The sequence below is a fragment of the Exophiala xenobiotica genome, assembly GCF_000835505.1.
Source record: "Exophiala xenobiotica strain CBS 118157 unplaced genomic scaffold supercont1.3, whole genome shotgun sequence".
Taxonomy (NCBI): Eukaryota; Fungi; Ascomycota; class Eurotiomycetes; order Chaetothyriales; family Herpotrichiellaceae; genus Exophiala; species Exophiala xenobiotica.
Genome location: NW_013562492.1, coordinates 184,561 through 198,406, shown reverse-complemented (window position 1 = coordinate 198,406; position 13,846 = coordinate 184,561). Strand labels below are relative to the sequence as shown.

The 13,846-nt window shown below is 43.3% G+C and overlaps 4 protein-coding genes across 4 annotated transcripts; 2 read left to right on the top strand and 2 right to left on the bottom strand.

Moving 5' to 3' along the window:
- Nucleotides 1–6,081: 6,081 nt before the first annotated feature.
- On the top strand, nt 6,082–6,505 carry PV05_04234 (uncharacterized protein; the record flags this gene model as incomplete). Its single annotated transcript, XM_013460625.1, has 2 exons — nt 6,082–6,157; nt 6,204–6,505. The coding sequence occupies exon 2, from the start codon at nt 6,275–6,277 to the stop codon at nt 6,503–6,505; it is 231 nt and encodes a 76-aa protein (XP_013316079.1). The 5' UTR covers nt 6,082–6,157; nt 6,204–6,274.
- Nucleotides 6,506–6,787: 282 nt separating this feature from the next.
- Nucleotides 6,788–9,025, top strand: PV05_04233 (uncharacterized protein; the record flags this gene model as incomplete). Its single annotated transcript, XM_013460624.1, has 5 exons — nt 6,788–7,147; nt 7,198–7,726; nt 7,788–8,051; nt 8,088–8,215; nt 8,249–9,025. The coding sequence occupies 5 exons, from the start codon at nt 6,788–6,790 to the stop codon at nt 9,023–9,025; spliced, it is 2,058 nt and encodes a 685-aa protein (XP_013316078.1).
- Nucleotides 9,026–10,262: 1,237 nt separating this feature from the next.
- Nucleotides 10,263–11,235, bottom strand: PV05_04232 (uncharacterized protein; the record flags this gene model as incomplete). Its single annotated transcript, XM_013460623.1, has 3 exons — nt 10,263–10,459; nt 10,639–11,026; nt 11,098–11,235. The coding sequence occupies 3 exons, from the start codon at nt 11,233–11,235 to the stop codon at nt 10,263–10,265; spliced, it is 723 nt and encodes a 240-aa protein (XP_013316077.1).
- An 815-nt stretch (nt 11,236–12,050) lies between these two features.
- On the bottom strand, nt 12,051–13,496 carry PV05_04231 (uncharacterized protein). Its single transcript, XM_013460622.1, has 2 exons — nt 13,041–13,496; nt 12,051–12,990 (listed from the first exon to the last, which is right to left on the bottom strand). Exons 1-2 carry the CDS (start codon nt 13,125–13,127, stop codon nt 12,184–12,186), a joined length of 894 nt encoding a protein of 297 aa, XP_013316076.1. The 5' UTR covers nt 13,128–13,496; the 3' UTR covers nt 12,051–12,183.
- Nucleotides 13,497–13,846: the final 350 nt, after the last annotated feature.

Here is a 13,846-nt window from a genome sequence, read left to right as displayed (position 1 = left end):
TTGGCAGAAGGTATACACCATCTTTCGCTGCCCGGGCCTACACGATCGTGGACCTCACTGCTGGATCGATCCAGACGGGGACCCGCAGACAGTACTCGTGACAATGGGAGATGGATCTACTCCTGGACCGACACGGGACCGACAGGTCAAGGCAGCATGCCTGTTCCAGGACTTGGCCGACTCCCAAATTATAAAGGTCGTCCTCCCCTCTCGGCCTGAACGCCCTTGCCTAACAGTTTCATTGCAGTGTTTCTTTTATGTGGGAAGAACTTCCTATTTAGTACATGGGACTCTTAATCAATCTACAATCGGGCCTCGTATCACTACATCCTATGGCTGACCCTTCAAAATCTCGGCCTCATGGCGAGCGCGGGTACATGAAACATACTCAAGCACCCACAACAAAGCTGCGAATCCAGTAGCAGGGCGAGAGAGTTCCATTAATGCCAGTGACTTCCCAATTCGTGGGCGCAACACTCTTTCTCGGATGGTGACCCTACCCTATCCCCGAACCAGGTTCTCTTAAGCTCGATGAGATTACTAACCTTGTGTATGAAGCAGGAGTGTCACCTTCTTTGCACGAAAAGACGCCCGAGGAAAGCGATCGAGGCATTGGCCCATCTCGGCCCAGGCCAAGCGCCAAAGGAAAGGCAAGAGCTGAAAGCAAAAGCGGACACCCACCTCCTACTTTGATAAGAGAATTATAGATGCTCTAAGACCTGACCTGCGGGAGACGAGAGATTCGAACAGGGAGACAAGGGACTCGAACCCGGAAACAAAGTATGTCATTGATGGAAGCACTTACAGCGAACCACGAAGCCCAAATGGAAAATCAGAAAATGAGCATCGCGAGCAGATGGTCGCTATTAATCAAACTATGGCTGATCTGATGTGTAACCTTTGCACCGTACATGGAGACAAGAATGATTGTTTGGATAACCTGCGCACGGAACAAGATCAGAAGGAGGCGAAACAGAAAGCGACTGCAATAGGTACCTAGTCAAAGAATCTAGAAAATCTCGAGAATGCGAAAGGAACGGGACCAAAAAGCATGTGATAGAAAGCAATGAACATAAGGCTCCTTATCATATTACTTGGATGACCTGAAGTCAGTGAGGCAGGCAACAACGGGCCTTGTACGGCGAAGTTGTTACGCGTGGTGTCATCTACCCTCGCTTCATTTTATGGGACCACCCTATATGGGGACGGCAAGTGTGCCGAAGTCACGAAATCCCTTGAATGTCACTGCCTCGATCCACTACTGTTTGATGCGCCTACCAAGGCTGTCACTTCAAAATAGCCTTGAATGACGAGTATGCTTCGTTCCGCATCGATGTTCGCCTTCGAGTGTGCCACCAACTCGAACCCATAAAGAGGCAGAACTTAGAAAGCTAGCCATATTTCAATTTGATATATCTCGATATCCTAAGGAATCTACAGCGAGCCATTCATTGTGGCTTTAGACCTATATCGTTTATCTCTTTCCCTTTCTTGCCTTCTTATTCTTAATACCGTTCTTTCTCTTTCTTTGTCGAGCGATCTTCCTTTTCGTGTTAGTTTTCTCTTCTATACTCTTCTTTTTTATAATTTATCTTATAGTCGATAGTTTAAGATAAAGCGTAATTTTTAGCTAATTAACTCGTAATCGAATATAAGTGCCGCTATTTAGTTAGTTAATATTTCCTTAATACTTAGTCTCTTATTTTTATAGTGTATATCTTAGATTTAGAGTTTAGAGTTTTAGGCTAGGGAGCTTTCTAGATAACTCTTTAGATAGCTCTTTATTACTACTATATTAGTAGCGTTTAGTATTAACTTATATTACTTCGCTTAATTTACCAACGACGTTATTCGCTAAAGATAAGAGTAAGGGCGAGGGCGAGAGCGAAGGGGTATATAGATACGAATTAAATATAATATTATTATTAATATCTTCTAGTACGACAAAATCGATCGCGTCGCTAAGGATTATTTATTAAGATAGGAATAGATTATACTCGAGAATAAGATATAGCTCGTTATTCTCGAGGCTTAATATATAATAGAGAACGAATATAATCGAAAATATAACGAGTAAACTAATTACGAGAGAAAAACTTATTTTTATCTAAGAATAAAATTAACGGGGGGATAGCTAGAGAATTATAGTGTAGTTATTTTAGAGGATAGTATCGCGATAGTTTCTCGATATATATTAATACGCCTTCGAATAACTAGGATAATATCTACTTAAGTAGTTAGTATCGCTCGAGAGTTTACGCTTTTAGCTTAAGCTAGTACTTAACGCCTTTTTATCGAGCTATATATTTTTATCGTAGAAATTAAGGGCTATCGAAATAGTAGAATAAGTATAACTAAATCTATATTTATTCGCGAAATAATATTAAAATACTACTATATCTTTAAGAGATATATTATATAAATAATATATTAAGGGTTAACGACGATAGATAAAATATACGTCGTTAATATAGTATTATAATTTATAATCTCGAGATTAAGGTTTTAATTATTAAAATATAAGTAACTTAAACTTATTAAAATATAATAAATAATAGTCTAGTCGTATTAATGTATAGTAATAGATAACGATTCTATATTATTTAGAGATTAACGCTATAAGATACCCTTAATAGTACGACTTCTACTTCTTTTTAATAATTTAGTCGAAATATTAATAGTAGTAATAGATATTTAATTAAAGGCGATTAAGATAATATACTATTTTCTAATATATATATATATATATATATATATATTTAGATATATTTAGATATATTTAGATATATTTAGATATATTTAGATATATTTAGATATATTAATTACACTAATATTTAAATAAACTATTTTCGTTAATTTATATATCTATATATATATAAACTTACGTAAAAAAGCGCTTATCTATTTATTAAGAACTAATAATACTTAATAAAATAAATTATATTAATAAAGTACGCCTTAAAAAAATAAAAAATAATAAAATTTTATATATATAAAATATAGAGGTTCTATAGAGTCTACTATATCTTAGTTAACTTTAAGATATAATTAATAACTATTTTTTAAGTAAGATAACCTTATTTCGAAATTAATAAATAAAGGCTTTAAACGAAGTTAATTTTCAATTTATTAGATATAGCCTTTTTTCCTTACGTTAAAATTTTTTAATCTTAATATTCTCGAATCTAATACTTCTAGTATTAACGTAGCGCTTAGTTCTTTAACTTTTTAAGATAATTACTTAGACTAACTATATATTTTATTACTACCCTTAGTTTATATAAGTATTTATATCTCTTTCTTAAGCTTCCGAAACTTTAGATCGCGATACATATTATCTTTAAAATATAAAGGAAGCTTATTAAAGAGATTTTTCTCGTAAAAAAATTTTATACTTTAGAAATACTCGATATATTAATAGTCGCTCTTTTTATTTTAAAAAACTATTTAGTTCTTAACGAAGAAACATTTAATTATATAACTTTAATTAAAGATTTATTTATTAATTTATATTAAATATTATAAGCGTTATATAGTAGTATACTATTTTAAGGCGTAAAAAATAAATAAACGTATAATTAACGCTACTAAAGAGATCGATTAAAATCGTTAAAGTTATATAGTTTAGCTACTAACTTATATCGATAAAGCGAAAGTAACTTATTATTTAATCTCTTTATTAAATTATCGTTATATCGTATAGATCGATAAACTATAGAAATAGTTTATATTAATTAAGGTACTCTTAAAAATAATAGTAAATAAACTTTTAGGTATAGAATAGAATCGTTAATTATATCGTTAGTCTTCGTATATTTTCGAAAATTCGATCGTTCTAAAGTTAATTTCTTAAATTTAAGCTTAAGCTTATCCTTATTTAAAAAAAACTTTTATACTTATTTATTAAGAGACTTATATTTAAAGGAAGCGTTATTAGCGATAGTTACAATAAAAAAAATTAATATTATTATAAAATAGTCTTTTATAGTTCTTTATTATTATATTAAAACTAAAAAAAGTTTTATCCTTAACACTTAAAAGAAAATTAGTTAATAAAAAATATAAATAAATAAAAATAATATATACTATATTCTTAAGATTACGATTATTTTTAATTTATTATTAATTAACTTTATAAATTAGTCTTTAGCTATAATTAATTATATATTATAAAATAAATATAATACTTTAATAAAAATAAATAAAAAATTATTTATAATTATACTTTATATTAAAGATTATAAATAAAGAATATATTAAATTAAATATTAGTTTAATAATATATATATAATAAAAATAATCTAAACTTAATATTACTTAAAGATAAAGATAAGATTATTTTACGTTTATAAAGTTAGAAGAATACGATTAAGATCGCGATCAATAAAATTATATTTTTATTAATATTTATTTATAATAATTTCTTTATAAATTAAGGTCTTTCGAATTTATTAAGAATTATATTAATTACTTTATATTATATATTTTAATTTAGAAGATAAATTTAATTCTATTATATATTTCGCTTTATTTATCTTTATTAATATTAATTTCTATAATATAAATAAAGCTAATAAAGAACTACTTAACTATAATATTAATTAAGTTAACGATCGATCTCTTTTTTTCTTATTAAGCTAAAGCTTACTTATAGCGATATAAAATTAAATAAAGTCTTTAACGATCGCGAGATCGAAGATAATTATATTTTACTTTAGATATTAGCGGCGAGCTATCTCTTTATTAAAAAAGAATAAATCTTTTTAGATATATTTTTTATAGTATTAAAATACTATCTAAATATTAAATTAAAATTAAAGCGATAAAGACTATAAAATAATAAATATAAAGAATAAAAGGGTAGCTTTTATAAAATATAGTATTAAAGGGTAATATCTTAGTTTTCTTTATTTTCGCGCTATATTTCTTTTAGCTATAAACTTTATTAGTTTCTTTATATATTTTTCGTTAGTAATTATTAACTTTAGTATAAGTAAGCGATAGTTCGTTTGTCGTAAGCTTTTACTAACTTAATTAATTTATAGTATTTATAAAAGTAATAAAAGTTTATAATTTTATAGTAAAGAACGATTATAATAATAATAATAATAATAATAAAAGAATCGTCGTTCGAGGAAGATTGTATTTCAGCGGAGAAAAAGAAAGAAAGGTTAGTAGCTCGAGAGGATAGAAAGAGAATTTTTTTACTCTATTGCTTAAAAGGGGGGGTCTTTATCCGAATAAAGGAGAGGAACAAAAAATTAGTCGTAAGTCGAAAAGCTCTTACAGAGAGAACGGGCGACGCACTACGAATTTTAGATCCTAGCTAGCGCTATATACGGTGGAGCTAGTTCAGGATAAAGGGTACTTATAAAAGTAAGCGAGGTGAGTGCGAAAGGTGAGAGGGGGGTGAGTGGTTATAAAAGCGGCACGCTCGGGGTGAGTTGTACGTGAGCTCCGAGCAGTTTTTACTTATCTTTGCTCGCCAAGTGTCTCATTTTATGTAGGGCGTCGGTAGCCTTGTCGATAGCCAATCGTTCCATATCCGAAGTTCGATGGCAGCCCTATCAATAACCTCAGCCTGATGGCGAAGCAGGGCCTCGAAAAGACTATTGCTTTGAGCTGAACCGACGTGAGAAACAAACCGCCCCTGAAATACGCGCGCCGTGTGACAGCAGCTGGTCAGGAGTTCAGACTTGGATGTTGGTGAACAGATAGAAATGCCCGGTCGACCCCTTTCCTGAGGGTCAATCCAACTTCCGAAGAGTTTTCCTACTTCCAGGCACTCAAGGATAAAAGCAAGGTACGATATAGTCTCGAGAAAATGGTAAGTACCCAAATCAAGCTATGCAGTCTTTGAGCGATGGGCTGATGCTGGCTTCAGGCTCAACCTGGAAGACATGGAGGCGCTCGCCTGCCGGCTGGAGCATCAGCTACGACACATGATCAATCCTTCCACACCCAGGTATGGATATGATCTTTGTTTCAGGACTGTTGAGTTGGTGACAGTCTTCAGGCCCAGCATCACACTCCTCCAGCCATAGTTCATTCTGCAACTCCATCAATGAACCAATGCCATGGTGGGAACAGGCTTCCGTCAGGATCCATTGCAACTTTGGGATCCGTCACGACCGCGGCAGCCAACACCAACAGTCAAGTAAATGCCTTACCAATGACTTGAGGATGGCGCTTACATACCCTAGACACGAGCTGGCAGAGTGGTGACTCCACGAGACGTGCCCTACAGTGAGAACGTCATGCCCAAAACGCAATCATGCCGAGGGCATATGAAAAATCTGCCTGGCAGGACCACGGTGATTTCATAGCTGCAGCACCACCTGTGGACTATCCGACAGCCGGAGCCGGGGTAGGCACGATGTTCGTCAGTGACAAGAACCAAGCTCAGCAGCCCAGGCATTCTATCATGATCCTCCTCTTCCAATGCCTCCGCATCTTCCAGCGACGGACGAAAAAGCATTCGGCCATGCAGGGTCCAACAAGGTAGACATCACTTGCGTTGAACAAAAAGTTTTGACTGACTCTTCCCAGACGTCGATGAGCGCCGTCTCAATTACTGAGATTGGGCGCGATGACGGACCGGCCAGCGTGCCAGCAACCGCACAATCTCAGGTCGCCTTGAAGGAGCTTTACACCTCAAGCCACCATGCTCCAGTTCCTGTAAGTCTCCACCACTTGTCATTGACCCTGCCGCTAAGCATAAGCAGACACAACGCCGTATGCACCAAAAGGGCTATCGCAACCTCTTTTCGGAAAGAACCGCGTTCCGATGGAAGGCAAATTCGCATTGGAATCCAGATTCATCTCATGCTCATCAGAAGCCTGGTTATATCAAAGGGTCGGGGCAAATACACCGACACCGAGACGCAAAGGCGTCGAAGATGATCGATTCATCGCACCCGACAGCCATCTCGAAAGGATGATGGTTCAAAGCACAGATGAGATTTACGAAGGCCCAAGGAACTCGACGTGGAGACGAACATTCGTGCGCAACAAAGCGCCAAACGCTATACGCGTGGCCAACTGGCCTATGAACACTGCTCCGCTGGACGCCGAGCATTGGTCACAACACGATTGGATGCTAATCGTTCTCAAATGGCCTGTTTCTTGTATCGTCCTCTCTGCCATGGTAAGCCAACCAGCATGCTCAACCTTGGTGTCATGACTGACGCAGTCCAGCTATTGAAAGTTGGGAAAATGTACGGCGGCGCCTCTCGGCTCGCTCACTATGCCCCTTTCCCGTACAGATACTGGGGCTATCCGAAAGTTGCGCGAAACATGCTCGAAAATGTCCCTGCTAGGATTGAGACAAACGAGGAAGTGGACGGTGCACATCCCGTTTCCGAACGCCCTTTGTATCCAAGCCGGCCGTGCTTTGTCGATGGCGGCAAGGACAAGGCCGGCCGCACCCACCTGTACGAGGTCAGTCTGTGGCTGGAGCAGCACAACATGGCCGACCATGACATGAAGTTCATTTTCGTGGCTTATACCTCGACGCAATTCACCGATAGCGACGAGGACATTGAGCCCTTACACGCCATTGCTCGAGAAGCCGCGACTAAGCTCAAGTGTCCAGCCTGCTGGGCCGGGTCAGCTTGCATGTCCGAAGGCGAGAAGCAGCTCGAGCAGGACGTCTACCGCATCAGTGATGTTATCCGAGCAGCTCACTCTGTCGTCATCGCCATCAAGCCCCAGCCCGGCAGGAAGGGTAACTGTCCTACAAATGAGTTGCTCAAGGACCGGGGAACGCGCATGTGGACTCTGCCAAGAGGCGCTCCTAGCTCCGAAGGACCATCCTATCCGCATATACAACGTTCCCAGCGGTCGAGTGCAATTCGTCAAAGAGCTGCCTAAGAAGGATCTTGCCGCTCTTGTCTGGCCAGAGGACATTGGTCTCACAAGACAGCTCGTCGACCATTATGAAGGCAACCTGACATTGAGCCGGCTTGAGCTTGTCATTTTGGCCTTGAGGTGCCTCAGTCGACGGAAAACGTCCCCTTACCTCAAAGGCGACCTTGCATATGTCCTCATGGGTCTGCTCCAACGCTGACCAACCGTGGACCATACAGACTCCGAGTTTCAGGCGTTTGCAAGATTGTCCCTGGCGAACGACAGTGACACTTTGCTCGAGCGTCTACTGTGTGTTCTACCCAGATCGCACAATCAGCCATGGTACCATACTGCCGACATGTTTGGCGTGAATCTGTGAGACATCCAGCCCACCTGCCAGGTTGCTGGAGTCTGTGAAGATGATACCGTCCTCCTTGATGGTTGTTTTGGCGCTTCGAACCGATGGGAGTCTTTCGTCGCCGTGGCTCACGATACTCAAGTTTCGTGGAAAAGATCGATCGTCAAGCTCTGGATTCGGATTGCGCCGATCCTGCTTGTTTTGGCGGCTCTTCCAAGTACTGTCATCACGACAGGATCACGGGTGGCTTTGCTGCTCTTCAGCCTGCCCATCTTCGTCATCTCGCCATGGCTCGTCCGCATCCTGTATGGGGGCAAACCATGGAACATTGCTCCTCATTTTCTCGGCTTCGAAGGGTACCTGGACATCGTTACGATCGAGACCAATATCTATGGTCACTACAGCGGCCGATCGTCCTGGAGTCCAGCTGGCAGCAATTTGAGCCGCCACCAGATGATTGAGTTCGGCGAATGCATCGGCGAAGATCCTACCAGCGATGGTCTCGTTGCTGACATGGTGAAGCAAGCCAAGTACAGCAACTATGGTGAGCAGAAGGTGTTCACGCTGGTTGATACACTAAACGGGTCGGTGACCTTGTTCACGGCCACAAGACCACCAGTTGCTGCTCTGCTCTGCGGCCAGGAAGGAGGAATGCAGCGTGCAGTGATGGTCTCTTTGGATTGGAAGACCTCGACGCCCTACCGCGAGACGGTCTTGCGGATGCCGACGACTGTCTTGGAGAGGACGTGGCGTATGGACAGGGCCAGAGTTGGGCTGAAGAGGCCTTTGGAGCGGACGGTTTTGGTTCAGAGTGCGTAAGGCTGGGTTGATTGCAAGTCTTCGGCTGTGTGCGGCTTCTGTGGTGATATGCACGATAGTGACGGGTTTCTTATTCTTTTTTGTTCTCTTGCATGTCTTCGACCCCTGCGATCCAGCTTTTCAAGGCGTTATGAGGCGGGCTAGCTTGGGATATTAATGGCCAATGGCCACTTACCGGTGTGAAGGAGGGGCGATCGCATGCATGCTAATCCCAACGAGAGAGGTTTTGACTCATTCCAGCCTAGACATTCAGATGTTTAGACGTTCATATACTACGAAGTACTCTTCGCTTCCCGACCCCCAGAGAGATCTTCGTATCGGTCAGCAGGCCTTTTTTCTCTTGAAGCAAGCGACGCCCTCAATCATGAAAGGACGTCTCTCTAGGAGGTATTGGTATGTTTGAATTTTGGCGGTAGCCTTTCGGAATGCGGACTGCTATTTCCGGTTTCAGGACACATTTGATACTGACGAATAAGAGCCGCATGATCGGACTGGGATTGATGGGCCTGGGCTCCAAAGATTGCCCTACATGGTGCGTCTACGGATGTCAGCAGGGTTGGTTCTGGCAGTCAAAATGCCAGCATTCTTCTGTGGTAGCTGCAGGTGGAAGGTACACCCGCCAGTACCATTGTAAGTCACTGAGTGGTGCCGGAGCCACTGCAGGCGATCAGGCGGTCAGGCTCAACCGAATTCGTTCACGCGTACAGCCCGGAGCTGTGGCATCCCCGGACGGATGCTGAGCGGCTGAAGCTCTTGGTCGTACTTGGAAACTTGGCACCTTCGAAAGCGTATAGTCAAGGGGACAAAGCGAGGAGGTTGGACTATGAATAAAATGCCCCTTCATAAGGAAGGGCAAGAATAGGCCTGCCGATGTGTGCTGAACGAGGGTAAAAACCGAAAGATAGGAGGCTTCTGCCTCATGCGGCCGTGAACCTGGACATACCTCTTCGAAACTTTGGGACACATCGTAGCAGTAAGGCTGATTCCATCAAATTGTAACAACACGCGTAGCCTTACCGCAAGTTGCACCTAGCAGAACAGCCAAATATAGGATAATCATGGCATCATCCAGAGCACCGTGTACCTGCAAGATCACGCTTTCCTCGCATATCGAGACAGCCGCTGAGTCCAACCCCGGACGACGATCAGCTCCACGCTCTCAGCAAGCATACATCATGTAGTATAGACGTGGCAGCCTCTGGAGAACACACATGTTCCATCTCTATCGACGATAGAGTCAGTAATGCGAGCGGTGGTCGCTATACCCCTTTGAAACCACCCTGCCGGAGGCACTCCCACGGGCTCCACCGCCAGAGCCACCACCTTTCTCCAATTGTCGGAGCTTGTCAATGTTTTTCTGGCTCTCTTTGTCTTTGCTATCCTGGCGCTCCTTGTCTTTCGCTTTATGCTTGTCATTGGAACTCTGGTCTCGATCTGCGTGTGAAGCATATAGTCAGCAGCTTGTTTCGCAGAACGCTGTACCCAATATCAGCGCAACATCCTTGTCTGTCAGGCCTGCACAAAGCAGTATGAGAGATAGTGCTACTCGTTGACTCAAAAGTGGGGACAATAAAGCGAGGAGTAGGCGTGAAGGCAACAACAGTTGAGCCTACCTTTATCCCGAGGGTCGTCCTCCAAGATGTAACCATCCGACGCACGGCTGCTTTGCGGCTTCACGCAGGATGTATTCGCCTGTAGCAGAGCATCCAGGCCAGCTCGCAAACTGCCAGTGACATAGAAAGTTTCCGGGTAAGATCTGACTGCCTTTTGCAATGACCATCTTCCTGTCACTGTGCCCGTCAAAATATAGTTGCGTCCAGTCTGGTCCGTTGCCGTTTCATGAGGGGTCAAAGGTCTTATGAGGTTGCTGTGAGCCTCGAGGCTCCTGGCCGTGATCAGGCTGTGTTCCAGAGCTGTGTCACGTACTGTGCGAGGGAGATCGATAGTTATGACTTGCGGTCCATTGGGTCTGAAAGAGACGTGGTGTTCGACTTCCGGATCCTATCCATAAAGCAACTGTTAGACCATGTCTGTGACAAGAGGCCGCCGTCGACTGAAGATGAGCAGCTTACCATTGAAATGTATGGCGGATCAGCAAATGCTATGTTCGGCCGGCCCTGATGATTCTCCGAAAGATCATCTACCAAAGTGTCTTCTTTCGCGGTTGGGGAGGGATATAGGTAGGAAAGTAAATAGCTCAAAATTCCCATTGCAAAACATTAGCGACCTGGAGGAGAACTTGAGGAATAGGGAGTCGGCACGATCTGGGGCATGGTAAGTAGTCCAGTCCATGAGGCTGAGAATAACAGGTGCCCAAGCTGCTGATGACCTCCAAGTGAACGCATCTGCGGCGGGGTTCAGGATGGGAAACGCCTGGCCATCTTGTGAATGATATCCCTGCGACATTCCTCATTTGTGGCACCTTGACAGGAAAAGCCACAAGTAAGGAGGTCTGTCGGCTGCCGCTCTCGAAGAGGCGTGTTGTTGAGAGGCAGGTAGATGGCAGGAGCCGAGCACCTCCCCTGCAACAGATATGAGTCTGTAGCGGCATTGGGTCGACAATGTGCATTCTCAAGACTCAGTCCTTTCAATCAGGCTGGTGTGGCTGGTCTAACAGGGATAGGAAAGGTTACACAAAGAGTGGGCGGTACCCTTGTGTACTGGAATGTTGAGCGGCAGCCATTTTTGTCATGCTCAAGTGACCCATCCTAAGTTGGAAGCTGGACAAAGGCAGTCGTTTCCATCAGCACACCGAGAGCACTGCAGCCTGTCACACCTGTGCATTATAACCGGGGTGTGAGATTGCCCGGGTGGAATTGCCCGCCCATCTAGAACGACAATTTTCGGTTGTACGGGATCATGCAGTCAGTACGGAGTAGTTAATCAAGAACCTCGAAGCATGCCTGTTTCATTCGACAGCCTACTGGTCACAGCCGCACCAAACCCATGACGCCTTCGCATTTATCTAGCTCAATAAGATAAGAAAGACCGCCTGGTAAGCAGTAACAGGCAGCGCCATCGTGTTCTCATGAATTCGTACAAATCTATGTCGTTAACCATTGTGCAGGCTTTCCAAGCATCTACCCAATCGCGCGCCTTATCACCGTGCTCATAGTAGGTAATAGGATCTTCCAAGGGTTGGTGATCAACCGAACAATTTATGCAAAAAACCAAACATTCGGGATCTTGTCAAAGTCTCGAGCAATGCCACCCGTGCATTTCGAGATCCAATTCCGTCCAAGTAAGAAATCGAAGCCTGGTTCGCCTTCGTCCAAGACCAAGAATTTTGTCCAGTACACTCGACTGGGATTCTTCCGGAGGTTGAATCTCAACATTATAACGCCGGTAGTGGTGAGTATCTCGTTCTTGACGGTTTTGATCTGGTGGGTTTCGCTGTACATGTTATCCTGGGCCCCGATCTCCTTTATCACTTTCCGCGAGGTAACGCAGCAGCCTGAACCCGAGTCGATCAAAGCCAGACAATGCTGAGTCTTGAGGCCTTCTGGGTCGTTCGCATGGTGGATCTGCATGGCTGTTGCCCAATTCTGTCTCTGGTTTTCGTCTTCCGACTCCACGACGACATCATCCTCGCCGGCGTAGTCGATTAGTCCGCCTGAGGTGGCGCCAGGACGCTTGCTATCCATGTCCACAGTGACGGAGCCTGCGTTTGGCCCAGGCATATCCGTGCTCGACGGCTCAATGCGAACGGTCCCCACCTCACCCACAGTCCCAATTGGTCTGCCTCCCATGGACTCCGGGCCATGAAGTACATAGACCTCGGACACAGCAGTTGAAGGACTTGATGAGCTCACCCGGTCTATAGTGGTGTCGGCAGTCTCGGAGATATATGGGTGGATGCGCATGGTCGCAGGTTCTACCGTGTCGTTGAACAAGAGGCCTTGTGATTCAGTTGGAGATGGTGTACGCTCGGGATGAGGTTGGTTCGAGGGAGTATGACGCCGTTTCTAAACGATTGGATCGAACTTGACTTGATACGAAGAAGAAGGGTACCTACCCGAGGCAAGCAACAACATAATTCCCCTATGCATCCCAGAAGCCGACGATTGTCTTGGGTCTCTTGAGCATACGATTTTGCATCCATCGAGGGTGTTTTTCAGAAGTAGACACGAGACCCAGGTATTGACTTCTCGAGGTACGTCAATTTTGCGTTCTGCTTTGAGCGATCGGGCAGGCCTCGAAGAGGGGAATTCGAGGATCCCGAAGCCAGTTGGAAATTGGGTCGAGTGGATGAGGGGCCAATGGAGGTTTCGAGGAAGAACAACGAGAAGTTGGATAGGGGTATGCTTGGTCGTCCCGTACTTCACAAGAAGATTTGATGAATGCAAATGGGAGAGGTGAATATAGTCAGGAAGCCTCAGTCGATGAGATGATGGGAAGATGATCAAAGGGACGCAGATGAAGGAGGAGGGAATCGTGCGTGGACGGAGGAAGTCGCTGGATTTTGTGCAACAAGATTGACCAGTGGTCTTGTAAGGGCATCGACGGTACTCGCATTGAATTCGTGGACATTGTCGGGCAGATCCACCGTACACATGAAGGCAATCCATCGTTGTCAACGAACAACCCATAGCTCGCAAGGATTTTGCATCTCTTACCTTGAGATAGATTGAGATATGTTTGCCATAACAGAATCCGGGTTTTGTGGGGGTTTGCAGGGCTCTGTCCACCGTAGAGGCCCCGGGCATTGTGGCTGGGCTGCATAGTGGTTGCATGTGCCCTTGACTAGCTCTCCGTAAAAGGTTGGTTGCCCTCGACGCCTCACCGGCTCGCCCTCAATACGAGCTCAAAATCGCAGAATTT